The sequence below is a fragment of the Vidua chalybeata genome, chromosome 21 (genome assembly GCF_026979565.1).
Source record: "Vidua chalybeata isolate OUT-0048 chromosome 21, bVidCha1 merged haplotype, whole genome shotgun sequence".
Taxonomy (NCBI): domain Eukaryota; kingdom Metazoa; phylum Chordata; class Aves; order Passeriformes; family Viduidae; genus Vidua; species Vidua chalybeata.
The window spans coordinates 4,656,249-4,670,907 of NC_071550.1; the positions used below are offsets into that span (position 1 = coordinate 4,656,249).

The 14,659-nt window shown below is 53.1% G+C and overlaps 1 protein-coding gene across 1 annotated transcript; it reads left to right on the top strand.

Annotated features, from left to right (window-relative positions):
- Positions 1 to 1,262: 1,262 nt before the first annotated feature.
- Positions 1,263 to 14,216, top strand: FAM78A (family with sequence similarity 78 member A). Its single transcript, XM_053962401.1, has 2 exons — positions 1,263 to 2,338; positions 9,841 to 14,216. Exons 1-2 carry the CDS (start codon positions 2,076 to 2,078, stop codon positions 10,367 to 10,369), a joined length of 792 nt encoding a protein of 263 aa, XP_053818376.1. The 5' UTR covers positions 1,263 to 2,075; the 3' UTR covers positions 10,370 to 14,216.
- The last annotated feature ends 443 nt before the right edge of the window (positions 14,217 to 14,659 follow it).

A 14,659-nucleotide genomic window follows, 5' to 3' on the forward strand; every position in this document is an offset into this window, starting at 1 on the left:
AGCTGGCAACATTACCCCTAAAACTGCCTCTAATAGAAGTTTACAACTTTCCCGCAGGCCACTGCTGCCTCAGACATTTCTCGCTCCCTGTTCCAGCTGCTCCCGAGTCCCACTGCTGCTATGGAGAGCTTTACATTATTCGTTGCTGGCATCACAGCCCATCCAACCTAGGGTTACAAGTTCTGCAAACAGGGAAACCATCCCCTCTGGTGCCCTTTGGTTGGTACCAAATCGACCCAGCAGGCTCCAAACAGGAGAGAAAAATCTTAATCCGAAAACCCAAGAAAAAGCACATCGCAGTGAAATTAAAAGATAATAATAATAAAGAGGGGGGGAAAAAAAGGCGTTTCTAAAAGAAAAAAAAAAAAAACTACATTACCCACAATTCACGGACATGTGGGAGGAAATGCTGTTTTTTTGCAAAGGAGGTTTAGCTTCAACAGCTGCAGTTTAAAAGCGAAATACAGGGGGAGGGATGGGACTGGGCGAAGGAGGGAGGACAGGGCGGCGGGGGGCGCGGGGGGGCCCGGACCCGCCGCTGGGGCCGCGGGAGCCACGGGCATGCGGCGCTCCCTGCCCGGGCAGCCGGCGGCAGCGGCCGGGCACGCCCGGGGGCAGCGAGGGGCTGCGGGCGAGTTTCCGCAAAGTTTGACCCCGTTGCCTTTTTGATGCTGCGGCGGCGAGCGGAGCGGGAGCCCCCCCGCGCCCCCCCGCTCCCCCGGCGAGGCTGAGACCCGGGGCCGGCGCCGTCCCCGGGTGCATGAATGTATTGCGGGAGAGGAAGCCTGCGGCAGCCGGGAGGCGGAGGCACCGATCCTGCTCCGCTCACCTCCCCGGGCAGCCAGCAAAGAGGCGAAGGGAAAAAAAAAAACCCAGCGAGAGAAGGAGCCTCCCCCCCGCCCCGCGCCGCTGCTCGCCCCCGCAGCGCAGGAGCCGGGGCTCGGCGGCGCGGCCGGGGCTCGGCGCGGCTCCCCGGGATGCTGCGACGCCCTGCGGGGCCCACGCGTGTGCGGGGCAGCCCCGCCGCCCGCCCATGAGCCCCGCCGGCTGAGCCACAGCCGGCTCGCCCGGGAGCGGCGGCGGCAGCGGCGGCAGGAGGAGGAGGAGGAAGGTCGGACACCCCTGCGGAGAGCCGCTCGCCGAGGAGGAGGAGGAGGAGGAGGAGGAGGAGGAGGAGGAGGAAGGGGAGCGGCGGGGCCGGCGCCCCCCGGGCCGGTGCGTGGCGGGGGATGTCACGGGCGGCGGTTCCGCGGCGCTGAGCGGGCGCGGAGCGGCGCGGCCCCGGCGGGCGCGGGGGAGGCTCCATCGCCGCCTGCCCCGCTGCGCTCCCGGAGCCGCCGGCCCCACCGGCACCGCGGTCGCTTCCCTCTGCGTCCGGCTATTTCTAAGGGGAAGAAAAAAAAAAAATATTAATCCCCAAAGCCCAAACATCGCTGGCGGAGGAGCCTCCAGAATCGGAGATTTGGCGACTTTTTGCATTTTCCAGCCGTCGTTTTTTTCTGTTATTATTGTAATTTTGTGCGAAAGGAAGTTATGAACAACTGCAAGTCAGGAAGTGGAAATCCACACCGGTTGTGACAAGCTGGGGCTAAAAACTATTTCATTATTTATATAGATGTGTCTATCAACATTCTGCTTTTCATCCAAAGAATAAAGGGAAATACCGGCTAGTCCTATGTTTGATGGTGAATGACAGACTGCATCTGAGCAAAGGAAGGACTAAATATATCAACTAAGAACACCACCTTTATTTATTGAACTCAAGAGACTCTTTTTTTTAACCCAAAGACTGTTTGAGCAAGAGATTTAATGGGTCATTAAAAGGGGAAAAAAATTTTAAAGGCCCTTTTGCTTCTGAAGCGCAGCTAACCTCAAAAATAGAAGCAGTACTTGTAAGACAGATATTCGAATTAAGGCTTTACGTGATGAATTTTCTATCCTATGGATATCAGTTTTGAAATTACAAACCAAGAAGATCTGTAATTGATCTAGCACCAGATAATTTCAATGCCTAATATTCCCCAGGATTGCTGGAGTACCCTAGGAGCTGCGTCAGACTGTACTCGGGGTATGCCATGGGCTGTATTCAGAGTATTAGCTGCAAATCCAAAGTTTTCCGGGAAAGCATTTCAGTGATTGAAGTCAAAGCCTCCATTGATCCCATTCCCACCAGCATTGACGAGTCCTCCAGCGTGGTCCTGCGCTACCGGACCCCTCACTTCCGAGCCTCTGCGCAAGTGTTGGTGCCCCCTCTTCCCAAGAAGGAGACCTGGATCGTGGGCTGGATCCAGGCTTGCAGCCACATGGAATTTTACAATCACTACGGGGACCAGGGAATGTAAGTATTTCCAAGAGCGCGTGCGGGTGCCTTTGCCTAAGCGGGAAGAGGGAGCGGGAGGACCGTGGCCTGGTTGGGAAATAGTGGATTAAGCCAAAAATTATAATCCATGTTTAAAAACCCAGCCTCTCTGAAACTTAACAGGACTTTCCCATGTGTTTAAAATACAGGAGAGCTTGTCCCCTGCCCTTTTAAAGCAGTGGGTGTTCTTCTCTTCGAGTGGGAATTTGCCCAAGCCCCAACCAAACCCCACTTGTTCTGATAGGAACCCAACAGCAACACTATTCCACAACAGCTTTTGGGCTGCGCAGGAGATCCTGAAACCACGGGAGCAGCCCTGCCACGACAGGAACCCTGCTTTGATACGTGTTTGACACGAGTGGTTCTCCTGACCTCCAGCTCCTCTTGCCTGCATCCCTCCCCATCCCAAACCTGTGCATTGAGGAGCCCCAGGGAGAGCCGAGGGCTGACACTTGTGGCACGGAGCCGTCCCTGGTGTGCTCTGCTGCTGCTGCTGCAGCGAGCCATGGCTGGCAGCTCGGTAGCCCACCAGCTTTGGGAGCACATTTAACGTCACAGGAGGAATCCTTCTTGCTTTGCCCACAGTAGCAGGCAGCCCACGGGAAAGCACAAGCTGGATTTAACCCGTTGGTAGTTAAACCATCTGCATCAGCTTGGAGCAGGGTGCGAATTCCACGTTACCCTCCTTCATGGGTAACGTGGAAGGGAATATATGGGTATATATGTGAGGTGGGAGGAATCCAGGGGCTGTTTGCACACCAAGAATCCCCGTGTTACTGGTCAGACAGTCATAGTGAGACAGGAATGAGTCAAATCAGAATGTCACCTCCCTGCCACAAAAAGTCATCTCTCCCCAGTCCCCCACCAGCTTGTTCTCCAAACGTTGCAGGCTTTGGCCCACAGCTAAATCAGCCCCAGCACCTGATCCCCAAATGCCTGCACAGAACAGCAATTCTGCAACTCACGGTGCTGGGCAGCACAGGTGCAGCCTCCTGGTGCAGCACAAATGTGTCTGTCCAGCCACGGGGACAGAACCCGACCGCAGAGCCAGTGCTGGCAGATGGGTCAGCGGCTGGAGCTGCTGATGCTGCCCAGTCTCTGGGGGCGAGGGAGGAAGGACGGGAAGGTCACGTCTGAGAATCCTCTCCCTGCTCATCCCGAGTGCCCCGAGCCAGGGAGATGCCGGCTCAGCCCCTGAGGGTCAGTCTGGGCAGCTTAAAAAATCCCTGAATGAGGAGTGCTGAGGGAGGAGGGGGACAGGGCGGGCTGGAGAGCAGGACTGACTTAATGCAGCGCCCTCCTGACGGCCTGAACATCTGCACGCACAGCCCGGCCCTCCTTCCCTCCCCTCTGAGCCCCGCCGGCTTCAGCATCTCGGCATCACACGGACAGGCTGCAGGATGCGGACCGGAGGGAAGGGTCAGCGGCTGGAGCTGCTGACGCTGCCCAGTCTCTGGGGGTGAGGGAGGAAGGACGGGAAGGTCAGGTGTGAGAATCCTCTCCCTGCTCATGCCGAGTGCCCCGAGGCAGGAGCAGCCCGAGGCGACAGGCTCCTGTCCCCATGTCCCCTCTCTGCTCAAGCAGAAAGTTTCCTGAGGGGCGAACTGGCACCTGGCAAACAGCAGCAGTGCAAGACAGGCTGATCTCGATTTTAAAAGTATTTACAGCAGGCCCGAAATCTGTAGGCTTTCTTGGCTCCAACAGCATCTTTAGCAAGGACAATTTGTTGCTCAGATGTTCCCGATTGCAGGCCTTTGGGATTTGCATGTGTAATTCTCAGGCTCATTTAGGAATCCTGTCTTTAGCGACCAGCTGCAGAGGAAAATAGAAAAGTCCACTTTATATAAATACAGCTCAGATGCACTGAAATAGAGGGGACTGGGCACAGAGTGATGCTGCCAGTGCTGCTCTGGGCTGCAAACCTCAGCGTGGCCTTTTATTTCCCTGCACCTGAGCTGCCCTGTGTTTAAAACAAGGATTTGGTGCAGCCTGCCCTTGCTGGAATGCTTTGGGACAAAAAAAACCCAAAAAAAGGAGTAGTAGCTGCTGCTGTAAACTGGTAGAATTAAACACTGCAGCTATGTATGAGAGGTATTAGCTAGAAAATAATGAAAACAAAGATTTTTTTTTTCCCTAAGAGGTTCATTGACATTTAACTGATACAAAAAAAAAAAAAAAAAGTTACCTGAACACAAGCAGGAATTGGTCTGTTCCTGCACTCACTTTCTGTAGACTCATTGCCATCTGAAGGCTATAAATAAAGGCATTTAGGAGGAAAGGCCTCTTCAATGCCATTGAAACACGGGCTTGGAAGACCATTACAGAGAGAGAGAGAGAGAGACAGGACACAAACCTAAGAGAAAGGATGGGCCAAGGCTTTAGCTGGTGTAACTCGATGTAATCCCACTGACCTCCACAGAGCTGCATCGATTGATGCCAACAGAGTCCCAACTTTCCATGGTAGGGAGAGGCTGCTGCCACATCCATGTTTTTAACCCCTGTGGTGACCGGCAAACAAAAACCCCCAAATAATCAAAAATCAGTCATCCAACCGAAGCAGCAATACTTACAGCAGGCTTTGGATTAATTTTTCACTTCTCTGCTGGGAAGTTGTTAGCTGTGCATAAGCTGGCCATTACACTGAGGATGGAAACAGCTGAGAAATACTGGAGCAGATGGAGCTGTGCATAATGCTGCTATAGGGATGGGAGCTACAGAGGGGATAATTTAGACACGCACGTTTAAAGTGGCACTGACAATTTGGGGGCTAAATGCAGCATTTTTAAATTTAAAGGGAGAGAATTAGAGTTCAGCTAACACATAAGTGCTGGCATTACTTTACATGTGAGTCAGTAGATGCTGCAGGGAGCATAAAAACCCCCAGCATGAGGATGTGGATGTGCTCTCTGACCCCTCTCTGTGCAGGGCTGGGGCAAACTCCTGTGCCCCCCATGGCTGGTATTGCTGTTCCTCCCATGCAGGATTTTACCCTTGTCCTTAGGGAAGGATGCTGCTGTGCAGAGGGAAGCATCAGGATCAGGCCAGAGCTCTGACTTGTGCAGGAGCAGCTGGACCAGGTCCCTGCTGGCATCTCCAGGGGTGGGTGCTGGTTTTGCACCTGGTGGAACCTGTGTCAGCGGCTGGGCCATGCTGGAATGGCATTATCCAGCCTCCTTCATCTCCATGGAGATGTGCAAGAAGCTGTGCAGATGGAGATATGCAAAAGAGAGAGATAAATAAATTGGAGTTGGAATATGATCAGCCAAGAATCTGGAGAAGTTTTCCTGTGGATGTTTCTCCCCCTGAAAGACCCGATGGGGCACTTGCATCCTTACATCATCACTTCATCTTCCCAGGCATCTCTTCCTGGTGAGATTAAATCTTCCATGCCCTGCAGCAGGGACATAATGAACTCAAATTGTCAAGAGAATAAACCCCCAGTCCTCAGGAGGGAGGACACAATCAAAAAAACCACAAGGGTATCTTTTCTAAAGAAAGTGAAGGGAGGTCAGTTCTCTGTGGGAATTTACCCCTCCAGGGATTTAGAGGAAAAGGCTTTGCTGCCCTGCAATGGCCCCTGGATCTCACTTGTGCTGTGAGCACCCACCTTAGCCCAGTTACATGAGTTGTCCGTTTGGAGTTGAGTCTGCTCCCCTAAACCAGCAGGAATTGTTCCCTTTTCCCTAATGCCAGTTTTGTGCTAGTTCTACTCCCTGACCCAGCCATCAAACACTGCTGCTGGTTCAAGACATGAGGCAGGAACACACAGCTGGAGGGTGGGAGGAAGAGGGACCACAACAGCACAGCTCTGTCAGCTGGGGAACAGCATCTTAAATTTCCTTCCTGTTCTTCACTCTAACCCTGCCTTGACTTGCCTGACGTGCTGGAGTAGGTGAGAGAGGCACTGTAAAGGAGAATTTAAAATTAAGCAGCTCTGGCTATCAGGTTTTCTTTCTCTCGGTGAGTCCCCAGTGCAGGCCAGTGGTGGAGGGAGGCAGGAGCAGGGATGGAAATGCTTGAGACAGAGTTTCACTACACCCACACATGGCCCTGGTCCATGCACCAGGCAGGGGCTGTGTCCCAGAGGGGCTGCTCTTATTTAGGGAGCTTGGAGAGGAAGGTGTTGGAAAGCAGAAGGTTGTGCAAGTCCATCTGGCCTGTGACTAATTAGGAGCTGGCTTTAATCAATTAGAGCTGAGGATGCAATAGTGCCTGGTGCCTGTCTGGAAAGGTTACCTGGATGTTCCCACACTGCTGGATGCCCAGGGCTGGAAGCTGCTGTGCTGGGTTTGCTGTCACTGCCCTGGTGGGTGCTGTGGGTCTGACATCTGGGAGCTCAGGATGAGCTGGGGGATTCGTTCTGTGTGACAGAATAGGAAAAGTGTCTGAATGAGAACTGGGAAGCTGAAACCTACATAAAGCTGCTTGGCTGTCAGCAGCAGGGCTCCGCTTGTACCACAAGAAATAGCTCAAAGTTCCTTCTGGTAGCAAGAAGACATTTGTTAAGAGAGGTTTCTTGGCAGCTCCAGGCTCTGGTGATGCCCACATTGGCTCTGAAGGTTTCAGAAGAGGCAGAAACAGGCTTGTCAGTGTTATAAGGCAGAACCTACTGATCTTGGAGCTGATCAGTGAACCCACGAAACCAGATAGCTTGGTTTCTTTTCATGCCTCCTTCCTGCTATTGTCAGCAAAGTGTTTACTGGGCACTTTCTGGTCTCTCCTTGGCACGACACTACCAGAGAAAGATGCTGATGCAGCCAAAGATCATTCCACAGCATTCTTTCCAAAATCATCCAGTTGTAGGCATATTATTTAACATGGACACGCTCTGCAAGCAGAGGCTGCCAGCCTGGCTGGCACAGAGGCTTTGCTGTAGCATCAGGCGAGGGGCAACCACATGCAGCACCCACCATGCAGCCTCTGCTCTGCTCCAGTCATGGGATCATCATGAGGCCTCGTTCTTCTGCTCGTTCCAAGCTGTGCAGATGAAGCATGATGGTTTTGAAAGCCTGGGGTTAACCACACTGGCTAGAATTAGGCACAGCGTGCTCTGTGAAGAAACACAGGCCGGTTTCTCCTTCCCCATTCCTGCCCACGCCTTTCCCCAAGCTGGGTGCCCTCCTGGGCCACCCTGAGCCCAGCCACGCTCAGCTTTGTCCTGGGATGCTGCAGGCTCTGCAGGCACCATCCTGCTCGGGCCCTGACACAGCTCCACCTTTGTGCTCTTGTTTAAATCCTGGGCAAATCCCGAGAAGCTCCTGCAATTCCTTCCTGACCTGGGGCACTGGGAATGAAGATGGGGACAAGCAGGTATTAGAGGACCTGCATTTTCTGAGCATACTCTGCCAGGTCCTCCTGCCATTCACCCACCAGCTCTGATCTGAGTAGGCTGGAGCAGCCCAGGAGGGTTATCACCCTCTGTGGCATCTCAGCTCCTGGTTTGGCACCTCGGTACCTGCAGAGATGCTGTGGCTGCACCACACCTGTCACCTCAGAGTCAACCTCTGTCACATCTCAGCCAAGCTGAGTACCAGCCACTGTCTGAATGGAAAGTAATCCTAAACCAGCAGCTGAAAGGGAGAGAAGAGCCCCCAGATGGGGTTTCAGAAGTGGGCTGTGCAGCAGGGAGGGGTGGGGGCTGCAGAGTAGGACCTCCACTCATCCATCGGCGAGGGCTGGGTCACCCAGCATCCCCTGAGCCTTCCCGGAGCCTTCCCCTGCTCAGCTCTGCCTGAAGGGCGCGAGAGGTGGTGAGCCAGGATGACTCCGGTTTGCAGAGCAGAGCATATCAACATCTCTGCAGTGCACAAGGGTCCTGGCAGGACTGCTCAGGGATCTCCTTTTGGCTGCCTTCACTAAAAATTTTCTTCCAGGGAAAGGACTCCCTCTGCCTGCTGGCGATGAGCTCGGGAGGAAGGGATTGCTGCAGCTGCGGTGCCGTAGCTGACAGCAGCCTGTAAATCTGTGCAGGGAGATGTTGTGCTTGCATAACCCCTGGTCCTGCGGCTCAGAGCATCCCTGCATCCCCCGCTCCTGATGCTCAGAGCATCCCCTGGTCCTGCTGCTCCCGGCATCCCTGCACCCCCAGGGCACCCCACGTCCTGTCTCACACTTCATCTCCCGCTGGAGAGGTGTTTGCCAGGACCCCCTGCTCGCATGAAGAAAAGATAAATGAGACCTTTAAATCCCCCTGGTATCCTCTAGCCAGAGCCAGACACAGCTAAGTGCTGAACGATCCAGCGGGTACGAACATGGAGGCACTTCACGGTCATTAACTAATTAACAGTCCAAACAGCCTTATGAGACAGTCACATCAGCCCTGGCCAGAGCAGCTCATCCCAGAGCTGTGTAAGAGCCAGCCAGGCCGACCAGTACCCCCAGCCACAGCCTCCTCTGCAATCAAGGGGCTATTTTAAGCTGCAGCACCAGACTTATGAAAGGCTTGGACAGTCACCCTGACCCTGAGGAGCCTCAGGGCGTCCCCTCTGTGTCTCTCCAAGATAAATCATTTCCCATGTCCCAGCCTGCAGCAGGGAGCCACAAGGCTCGGGGGACTGGAGCACAGCCAGTCCTGTGGCGGGGTCAGGTGCAAACGCCACTGCTGCTGCCACCCAGTCCCTTCTGCTGCCACCCAGTCCCTTCTGCTGCCACCCAGTCCCTTCTACTGCCACCCAGTCCCTTCTGCTGCCACCCAGTCCCTTCTGCTGCCACCCAGTCCCTTCTGCCCCCTCGATGGCTGGGACATCATCCCTGGCTGGTGAGGAGTGCTGATTCATGACCAAGAGGGAGCAGGTACACGAGAGGCACCTCTGCCAGCCTGGTTTTTAAAAGACTGTCCTTAAAACAGCTGCTGTGCACTGAGCAAGTGATCTGTGGTTGTGCCGTCCCAGAGCAAACATCCAACCCTTCTTCTGAGACATTTACAACAGTTTGCTTCTATTGGCAAATCTAATCTTAAAAATTAAATTGGAAGTTAATGAAAAAAACCCACTCCAAGTTGTGCATCAGCAGTACAAGGCGGCAGGGGACTGTTTTCACTTATATTCCTGCTAGGAACACTGACCTTTCTGTCCCTCTCGCAGGTGAGCGGCGCGGGCAGTTTTACAAGCAGCTCGACCTCGGGCTCTCTGATTACTGTAACACCATCCCAGCCCGGAGTGCAGCCCTCGAGCTGGGTCCTTCCAAGGGCTGCAGGAGGATGGGTTACACTTCCAGCACCAGGCAGACAGCGGGGAGGGACAGTGGCTCACCCAGAGAGAAATTTAGGGGATGAGCGGATTGAGAGCAGGCCTGATGAGAAGCATCCCTGCTTTTAATGGCAGGGATGAGCTCTTTGAGCAGGATGGCACAAAAGGCACAAATTCCAGTAAAAGCTGGAGAGGGAATGCAACCACAGCTCTTCCCTCTCCTTTCTAAAGTCCGGCATGTTTCTAAACAAATTAATTAATGTATTATCCATAATTTGCTATTGATTATGGCAGGTCAAGCTGGGAGCTTCCAGATCTACTGGACGGTAAAATCCAGGCCATCAGTGACTCAGATGGAGTGAACTATCCCTGGTATGGGAACACCACAGAAACCTGCACCATCGTGGGTCCCACCAAGAAGGAGTCCAAGTTCAACATCAGCATGAACGACAACTTCTACCCGAGCGTGACGTGGGCGGTGCCCGTCAGCGACAGCAACGTGGCCAAGCTCACCAGCATCCACCGGGATCAGAGCTTCACCACCTGGCTGGTGGCAACCAACACGGCCACCAACGAGATGGTGACCTTGCAGACTATCAAATGGCGCATGAGGCTGGGCATCGAGGTGAACCCCAGCAGGCCCCTGGGGCAGCGTGCCAAGCTGCAGGAGCCCTCTGCTCAAGAGCAGCCCCAGGTCCTCAGCAAGAATGAGCCAATACCACCCAGTGCCCTTGTCAAACCCAATGCCAATGATGCTCAGGTACTCATGTGGAGGCCAAAGGATGGACCACCACTCGTGGTGATACCCCCAAAACATCGATAATACACACCTGGCGTCCCGGCACCGAAAGGGAGAAAACGAAACCCGAAGCAAAACAATCACTTAGGTATTAGGATACACACGTATAATCTGAGCAAAATCAAAATGCACTTTTTGTTCATCCAACAAATGCAACCATTCTACCTTCTCCCATTGGGACGGATTTCACTGTGCTAAAGCTAAAGAGGAGACCTTGGACTGGGTCTGTCTCATCACTGGATTCCTAAGGGAAGAAACTGACACTGATGTCTACCCTAGAGCTTTTTTTTTCTTCCCTACTTTAGTTCCCGTTTGAACTTTAGTCTCATTAGCTTGTCCAGAACTGCCCAGAACAATAAGAACATTTTATTTGGGATTTTAAGAATTTTTTTTTTCTTTTTGGTTGAGAATGAAACAAGTTCCTGGAGCAAAAAGTTGACTATTTAAGATAAGGTATTTTTTTTTTTAAGCTGTAAGGTTCTGAGTTGCAAATCCAAGTCATGCGGCCTTATGTAGACTTTGCTTTGCATTGCCAAACTTTTGCCTTAAAGCTATGTTTGAAAAAAAAAAAAAAAACCAACAAAACCACCACCAGGCAGAATGTCCTTTCTACAGAATTCTGGAGAAAAAAGTTTTGGAACAAGGAATAGATTCTCAGCGTGGCATGGGCTGATGGATGAAAAGGGCATGAAATTGGAAGAAGCAAATCTTCCTCTTTTTAAAACCTGGAACAAGGAAGCTCGGAAGCAATCTCCGTTTCAAAGCAATGCAAATAACAGCCCTGCTGTCGGATGGCTCTCGAGGGGAGCTCCCAGGCCACCTCCCTGCTTTGCAGGAGGGGTTGGAAGCTCCTCGTGCTGCTCACCCGTGGTGATCTCAGCCTCCCGTTAGCAGTTTAATAGGGAATAACCTCACAGCTGGAATTGTGGCCCTGGGAATCAACACCAGTCAAGGGGGGGGATGTCCCAGTGGGTTTGTCTTTAGGACACACAGATGTTTTCCCAGCTAGCCCACAGCCTCACCTTCTCGTGGGTAAGAGCCAAGGGCTCGTGCTCCTGCTGCTGTCGGGTGAAGCTCTGTGGCCCCGTTTGCTGTGAAGTCCCAGTGATGGTGCTGTACAAAGAGCAGGGTGTCAAAAGGATCCTTCTGAAGTCACTGGACACACACAGGTGTCAGTGAGGGCAGATCTTACCCACCCAGTCTACCCAGCACGATCTGTAGTTCAGGAGCAGCCACGTCTGAAAATAACAGGGACCCACTCCCGGCAAAAACAGCAACAGCTGAGGAAAACTCTTCCTTCTGTGGTAAGGAATCACACTGGGATTCATAGATCATTTTCTTCCCAATGACCTCATGATCTACCTGACTGTCAGGAACGAGGTTCAGGCAGGACATGACACTGTCCCTGTCTGTCATGGCACAAACATCCACTGTAGCAAAGGGTAGTGCACGAGAAGGTGCAGGCAGGGCAACACCTGAGCCCTGGGTGTGGATCCTCAGTGAGGAAGGAGCATTTGGAGGAGGAGGGGAAACCTGTAGGTTTTAATAAGGACCAGATGGCTGCTGAGATAACCAGATGCTCTTCTACAGAGGAGGATGAAGCAGAAGAATGGGAGGCATGGGTTTGAAGGCAGAGGAAGTTCTGTGGTAGAGGTGGCATCTGGAGGCCAGGGCACAGGATGGGGAGTGGAGGATCTGCCCTGCTCCAGCACATGGCCCGAGGCAGATCACTTCCCTCTGCAGCTCCTTCCCCCAGAAAATATTTCTTCCTCCTATTAACAACTTGCCTCAAGAGCTGGGACTAAGGAGAGTTCTGCATGCCAGGTACAAGCCTGGCCCTGCTGAGCTGGTCTGAACAGGTCTCACAACCCCACACACGCTGCTCAAAAGGCTCTCCCCTCGGAGAGGCACCAATTTGCTGCTATTCCTATCCCCATCTTTCACACAGGACGTTACCAGCAAGAAATTCTCCTTCCTCACTTCTCCACAGCCACACCACCTCCTTTGGCAACAGGTTCAACACCAACCCCTGCCTGGGGAATGCACGCCCAGAAGTTGTGTCCCCCACAGCCTCAAACCAGCAAACAAGGATCCTGGGGCTCTGCAGCCATTCCCTGTCTCCAGGGGAGCCCACCTTCCTCCATCCATTGGCTTTCAGAGATTCTCAGCCACGGAGCTGCCCCTTTCCATGGGCAGAGCTCCGAGGTGGGAAGTCTGGCATACAAACGACTGGACTGGATCAAACCCAAATCCACAAGCCAAAGGGTGCCTAAATCTCGGCTTTGGGACTATAAAGGATGAAGCTAGGGAGACCTGGACTTGCACAGTCACTCTCTGTATTAAACTCAGTTTTCTTACCTGGATTCAAATCCAACTATAGCTCCACTGGCACAGTCCTTTGGGACTTGTCTGTATTTTCTCCGAGGCAATACATGCAGAAGAGGACAAACTGTGAGCTGTGGGGGAATAGCTGATCGTGCTCTCACACATCTTGGCTGCTGCTGAGTCCCATGGGTGGGAGCAGAACGGGGATTTGTGTCTGGTATTCACTTTGTCTCCAGGTGCTGAGTACTTTCAGTTCTCACTGATGTCAGCCTGGGTCGAAGGAATCGGACCCAGTTGTCTTAATTAGCTGCACAAAGAAATTCCAAGGAAAGATTTCTTCTCAGTCACCAAAAAACACATTCAGGGAATACCTATGTCCTTTTCCACTTAGCTTTGTGTTGGACTTAGTCTCCCAGTGCATTAAGTAAATCTGGTTCCTCCTATTCCCTCTACCTGGTGGACTGGATACATCCATGCAATTTGATAGTAACCTCCTGGCTAATTTGTCCTGTTGCACTGAATGGACCCAGCTAAGCAGTAAATACAAAATTCAAATTTCACGTTGGGGTCGGCTTTGCATGGACTTCTCCCTTCCCAAAGAATGCCTTTATCCCGTGCCTAGGTCGAAACGTGCCCCTTCACCTCCATCTGCATCACCAGACACAGCAGAGAGAGTGATGCTGCCTCTTTGGAGATTTCATGCGTTGTGATTAAAAGCGATGCTTTTCCAATGCTGCTTCATTACAAAACTGATGGGGACAGATTGTCTATAACACGAAGGATGGCTGGAAGGAACAGGGGCTCTAAGACACCGCTGTTGCTAAGGCTGGTTAATGGCCATGTGGTTAGAACAGGGATTGATTGACAGGGTTCCAGGGGGGACTTAAATGTCTGGGGACCCAGGGCAGAGCAGCAAATGAGCAGAGGTGGATCAAGCTCCTTCTCTGGCAGCTTTTTAGAACCAGGAATACACAAAGGATACACTGGGAAGGTGTGGGGGCACCGGCACGGGATACACGGATGAACGTGAGCGTGTCTGTGCCTCACCCTTCCCATCAGTGATGCTCTCAGCTCTTTATAGACCCAAATCCCCACAGGGGCTCAGAATGCAGCCTGGCCATCCCCGTCACAGCCCCGTCGTGGTCCAGGGTGAGAAACAGCCCTGGCCCAGACCCTCACCTGCACCCAGGGGCTGCCGAGGTGCCGAGTGGGTCGTGGACCTCGTGGTTCTCCTTCCCTACCCTTGACACGGAGATGAGCGTGGGAGGAGAGGGGCAGCCCCTCGGGGAGTCAGTACAGACCCTCAGCAGCCTTGGGGAGAGGTAGAGACCTGCCGAGCCGGCGCCAGGCTGGGTCCAGCCCGGGGGGAAGGCGAGGCACCGCCGTCCCTCCTGCCCTGGCTCCCGGCGCAGCAATAAGAATCGTCCTTGGTCTTGCAGAGATACTGTGAAAACAAAACCAAGATGTACCGAGTCTGGACACTTACAGAGATGTAAAATACAAAACCCTGCTTTTATAACAGACAGAGAAATAAAGTGAAATTTTCAAACGCGTCTGCCTGGAGTCGTTTGGGCGGTGGCTGTTTTTAAACGAATAGCTCTGCGCTCACGTTTCGAGGCAGCGATAAGCACCCTATTTACCTCCAGTTCTCTCTCCGTGTCAGCTCTTGGGCTGCAGCAGACAGAGCCAGGAGGTTTCTGGTGAAAAACACCAGCCAACATCCTGCATTTTTCATCACCAGCCTGCTGCGCATCTCGGGGCGGCCGGGGCCGGTCGGCGCAGGCAGCGGCTGAACTTCCGCACGCTTTGGTTTCCTGACGCCCTTTGCTTCTTTAGCAAAAACCGGGTCAGATATTCGCTGAAAATACCGCATGTGGAGAGAGGCAGCAGCGCAGAGCCCTGGGCAGAGGAGAGGGTGAAAGCTGCTGCAGTCCGTGACTGGCTTTCAAACACCACCTGTATTCATTCCACTATTCCCTGCCCGCCCCC